Source organism: Aptenodytes forsteri, unplaced genomic scaffold (genome assembly GCF_000699145.1).
Source record: "Aptenodytes forsteri isolate BGI_AS27 unplaced genomic scaffold, ASM69914v1 Scaffold38, whole genome shotgun sequence".
NCBI lineage: Eukaryota > Metazoa > Chordata > Aves > Sphenisciformes > Spheniscidae > Aptenodytes > Aptenodytes forsteri.
This window is the reverse complement of record NW_008795704.1, coordinates 1,067,733-1,072,347: the sequence shown is the minus strand read 5'-3', so window position 1 is coordinate 1,072,347 and position 4,615 is coordinate 1,067,733. Positions and strand designations below refer to the sequence as shown.

The 4,615-nt window shown below is 59.7% G+C and overlaps 1 protein-coding gene across 3 annotated transcripts in view; it reads left to right on the top strand.

The window, feature by feature from the left end:
• The first annotated feature begins 418 nt into the window (after positions 1–418).
• The window catches only part of DLGAP4 (DLG associated protein 4), a 72,874-nt gene continuing 68,677 nt past the window's right edge, over positions 419–4,615 (top strand). For 2 of the 3 annotated variants that reach the window (XM_009283258.1, XM_009283256.1), the window contains exon 1: positions 419–1,369. In XM_009283258.1, the coding sequence (XP_009281533.1) occupies positions 419–1,369 (951 nt within the window). Of the gene's footprint in view, positions 1,370–2,776; positions 2,948–4,615 lie in introns of all 3 variants that reach the window. The other variant, XM_019473132.1, reaches the window with a different exon arrangement.

Genomic DNA, 4,615 nt, shown 5'->3' with positions numbered 1-4,615 from the left:
GAGACCAGAAAAATAATGCAGCTGCATTATTTAAGCAGCCTGTGGTTGAGCACTGGGACCCACAAGCACTTGAACTGCAGCTAGAAAGAATGAATCCTTCCCCTCCTCCTCTCCTGTACTCTGTTCTCTCCAGCCCCTGGTCTCACGCCCCTGCTCCTCCCCTCCTGCCATGTCATCTCTCTCCCATCCTGCTTCTCTCTTTCGTCCCTTAATCTTGGGGGAATTTGCTTTTAGAGCTGGCACAGCCCTCGCAAGGATGCCCCGGTGAGGAGTGGGCTGCCAAAGAGGTTCTCGGCAGGCTCTGAGCATCTCTCCTCTTCCTCCAGGTGCAGGGAATTCTGCGGGGGAGCAGGGTTGGTGCTCCTGCAAGGGCTCTGCCGCACCACCCCTGAGCAATGCTCTAGGAAACACTGGGATCATGAAGGGCTTAGGAGATAACAGAAGCCGCCACCTCTCCGATAACCTGGACTCCCCTCAAGACTCTCTTTATGCCCCCCAGGACAGGAACCCTTATCTCCTCAGCCCCACTGACTCCTTCACCATGGACCCCCGATTCCCAGCCCAGAATACCCTCCATGGCGACTGTCTCCTTCCACTCAACAACCAGATCTCCAACAGCAGCACTTTCCCTCGCATCCATTACAACTCCCACTTTGAGGTCCCAGATGACAACCCTTTTCCAAGCCATGCCCAAGCCACTAAAATCAACCGCCTGCCTGCAAACCTTCTTGACCAGTTTGAGAAGCAGCTGCCCATCCACAGAGACGGCTTCAGCACCCTGCAGTTTCAGAGGAGCGATGCGAAACACCGGAGCGAGAGCCCTGGGCGCATCCGGCACCTTGTCCACTCTGTCCAGAAGCTATTCGCCAAGTCCCAGTCTCTGGAGGGCCCCACCAAAGGCAACGTGAATGGCAAGAAGGGGGCAGATGACCCCAAGCAAAACCGGAGGAGCAAGAGCAAAGACCGAGCGAAGACCTCCGAGCCCAAGCGCAGGACCAGATCCAACATATCAGGCTGGTGGAGCTCAGATGACAACTTAGACAGCGATACCTGCAGCTACCGCAACCCAATGGGCCTCATGACACTGGGCCGGCAGCCGGACCACAGCCAGCCGAAGTATTTCATGCACGCTTACAATACCATCAGCGAGCACATGCTGAAATCCTCCAAGAGCAATAATGACCTCAAGGTCACCCCTTGCACCAATATCCCCATCAACAATGACTCCAACTACATTAAGAGGGGCTCCTGGTCCACACTGACACTCAGCCATGCCCGGGAAGTGTGCCAGAAGGCCTCCGCCACAATCGACAAAGCCTTGCTGAAATCCAAGTCCTGCCATCAAGACTTGGCCTACCACTACCTGCAGGTGGGTGCAGCAGAGGGGTTATGACTTGCTCCATGTAGGGAGAGTGCAGGAAGACAGGGGACACCCTCTTTTTATGTGCCCTATTGCCCGGTAGACCTTATCAAACAGGTCCAGATGGTTCAGCTGCCACCTCAAGTCACATTGCCAGGAGAGGGCTGGGGGGGTTAAATTTATCAAGGCCCCAGGGACAGACCACCACACCTCCTGCGGGGACACTGGTGCTGATGGGGTCCAGCTCCCCCAGCTGCAGCGCTGCCCCAGGACCCCCCAGCCCCCACTCTGGACCATGGCAGCATGGGGAGGAGGTGGTGTGCCCACACCGCAGCCTTGGCACCCTCTGCTGTGATCCCCATTTGCTGTGGGACCCCAGCACGCCCCCGCTGCCCACCCAGACCCGGCAGATGCTGTGGTGGAGTGGACTCTTGGGCTCTTGGGCAGCAGGGAACGTAGCTGCCCACAGGTAGCTGTTTTCACTCGGTGCCCAGGCAGCTGGGCATGCCGAGGAGCCGCAGCTCATATCCCACCTGGACACAGCTCCCCAGCCTCCAGCCAAGCATCACCGCCATCCCACAGTCTGAAGGTCACCAGTAATAACTGATGCTTAACCCCTTATATCCACGCATCTCAAGGATGTGCCGGTGTGCCCAGTAAGCCCCACTCTACAGAGCTTCCCCGGAGCACTGGTAGGACCTGCAGCTCCGCGAGGCATGGCTGCCTTTGCTGCTCACCTGCCCGCGGGGCAGGGCAGTGGGGCCAGGAGGGCAGTGCCAGCCGCCCTGCTTGCATGGCAGAAGCCTGCATGGCTAATGCTGGTTTGAACCCCCCCCCCGTCATCAAAGTGCCAGATCACTGTGGTGGTTTCAAAAAGCAGCACTTGAAGAACATAAACCTGGTTGTGCCCCAGAGCGAGGAATGAAGATAAATAAGCCAGGCCTGGATGGGGGGAGGAGGGGACTAGTCTATGTATGTAAATCTCCAGCATCCTTCTTAATGCAAAGGTGTCATGGGCTCCCCTGGCTGTGGCCAGCGGGCTTAGAGGCTTTAAAGAGCAACGAATTATTGAAGCACACTCTGCTTCCAACACCTTGCTGGCCATGGTTGCAAATCAAATTTCAGAGGGACTTATTGCATCAGGAACGTCATCAAAAAAAATGTTCTCGGCCTGGTTTCTTTTTCTTTGCCCCCCTCCTTTCAGTTAAGTGTTAGGAGGTTAAAGAGCTGCAGACAAAATATCTGCCAGCACTGTTCCCCCTCTGGGTGTGACAGCAGAGCCCAGCGCAGGCAGCCCCAGGCGCCGAATGCAACCCCCACAACCCCTCACCTCCTGGGGTTTGGCCACGGCCAGGGGTACAAGACTGCCCTGCTCCTTATTCCCCACCCATGTAATGAGCCTCCGTTTCTCGACAGCCTGACGGAGGGCTGTGGGCACAGCTGGGTGGCGTGAGCCCGGCCAGCAGCTGGGCAGCCCCACCACTCGGCTGGGAGGACACGGGTGCCGCCCTGCTGCAGCCGAGCGAGCCCCCGCGGAGGTGGGACCAGCCCCTCAGCCCTGGGCCGACCGACGCAGGCAGCGGCCAGGTAGGGATCCTGTTTTGAGGGGAAGCTTTTGCCCAGCTCCCTCCCTGCCCTGACCCTCCTGGGACCATCGGACGGGGTCAGCAGCCTGCACCATCAGACTCGGACCGGGAACAGGCTGGGTAGGGAGCAGCCAGCAGCCGCTGTCGGCATGGCTGGAGGGCCACTGGGGGACGCCAGGGTGTGACCGGCATCCCGAGCACCTAGAGCAGCCCCCGCAGCCGGCAGCGTCTCACCAGCAAAGCCAAGACCCCAGGCATCCAGTCCAGAAAACATGATGTTCGGTGACCCGCAAGCCGACAGGTCACGGATGCTCGGGCTGACCTCGCCCCCAGATGCCCGATGTGAGCCCCGGAGGGCAGGGCACAGGGCTCAGGGCCCTTGGGGTAGGATGCGGCGATTGTATCCGGACCCCTCCTCGGCACAGAAAGGGGACTAAGCTGGCGATGGAGAAGTCAATTCTGGAGCCCAGTGTGTGGGAAACGTCCTTTTGCAAGGCCACATGTCACCTGCCACCCGCTCCTCCCTGGAGCAGGATGAGCCCACTCCCTGCTTGTGCCATGGTGAGAGACCGCATGCATCTGCCTGCCCGCAGAGCCCCCGGTGCTCGGGGAGCACGGGGGCCCTGCCCTGCTGTGGCTGGTGCCGCTGCAAGGCAGAAATGCCCAGTGGGTCCCAGAGGTGGAGAAGTGCCCCTCTGACATGAGGGAGAACAGGAGGGATGGGATGGGGACAAACAGGACACCCCAGCCTCCAGGCTGGGCTAAGCCCCCAAGGCTATTCACCTCCCCTGCCCCATTTGCAGGTTCTGGGTAGTCTTGGGGCTCATTGGGGATTATTGGGTGTCCACGTGATGTTTCCAGGCCCATCCCCAGACCCAGATGTTGGAGCTGAGAGTGGGTGATCACCCAGCTCCAGGTCCAGCCCTGTCCCGTCAGGGTGGGGGGTTTCTTGGGAGCAGTTCCCAAGGCGACACAGCACTGTCCTTAGAGCACAGCTCCCAGGGAGGGAGGCTGTGCTCCCTGTCCCCTGTTCTCCCTTCCCCATGGGCCCCACATGTGGCTGGCGGTGCAAGGGAAGAGACTGAGGGGTCAGGATCCCAATGGCCAAGAAGCTCCTTGGAGTGAGAGATGCCCCAGGCAGGGGGTGAACAGGAGCAGGCAGGGCTGAGCAGCATTTCTGCCCCAGGCACAGACTCAGACCCATGTCCGTGGATACCAAGACCACCTTGAAGAGATGGGCAGTGTCGGAGCTCCCAGGGGACAGAGTCATACCACAGGCACCATTAGCCTGATGCATCATCCAAATTAGCCTCCCCAACCCCACTTACAGTCAGACCGCACCGAAGCTTCCTTAACCCCCAGTAGCCCCCAAAATAAAATTCGTAATCCAGGGCGGGTGGCCCGTTCAGTGCTAGCCACTCTGCAGATGGTGGCTGCCCTCATACCAGCCCCACGGGGCTGCCCACGGGGCAGGAAACCCAGCCCAGGTCCTTCCCAGAAGGTGCCCTGCCAAAAGGACAGATAGGGCCCATAGGCATCCTGGGCTCCAGCTTTCTTTCTTGAGGATGTGCCTGAGACCACATGTAGCCCTCGGGACACCACGAGGGATCCGGCCCTGGAGGGAGTGGCGGGGGGCGCAGCCCCCCCGCAATCCCCTTTTCTTTGAGGA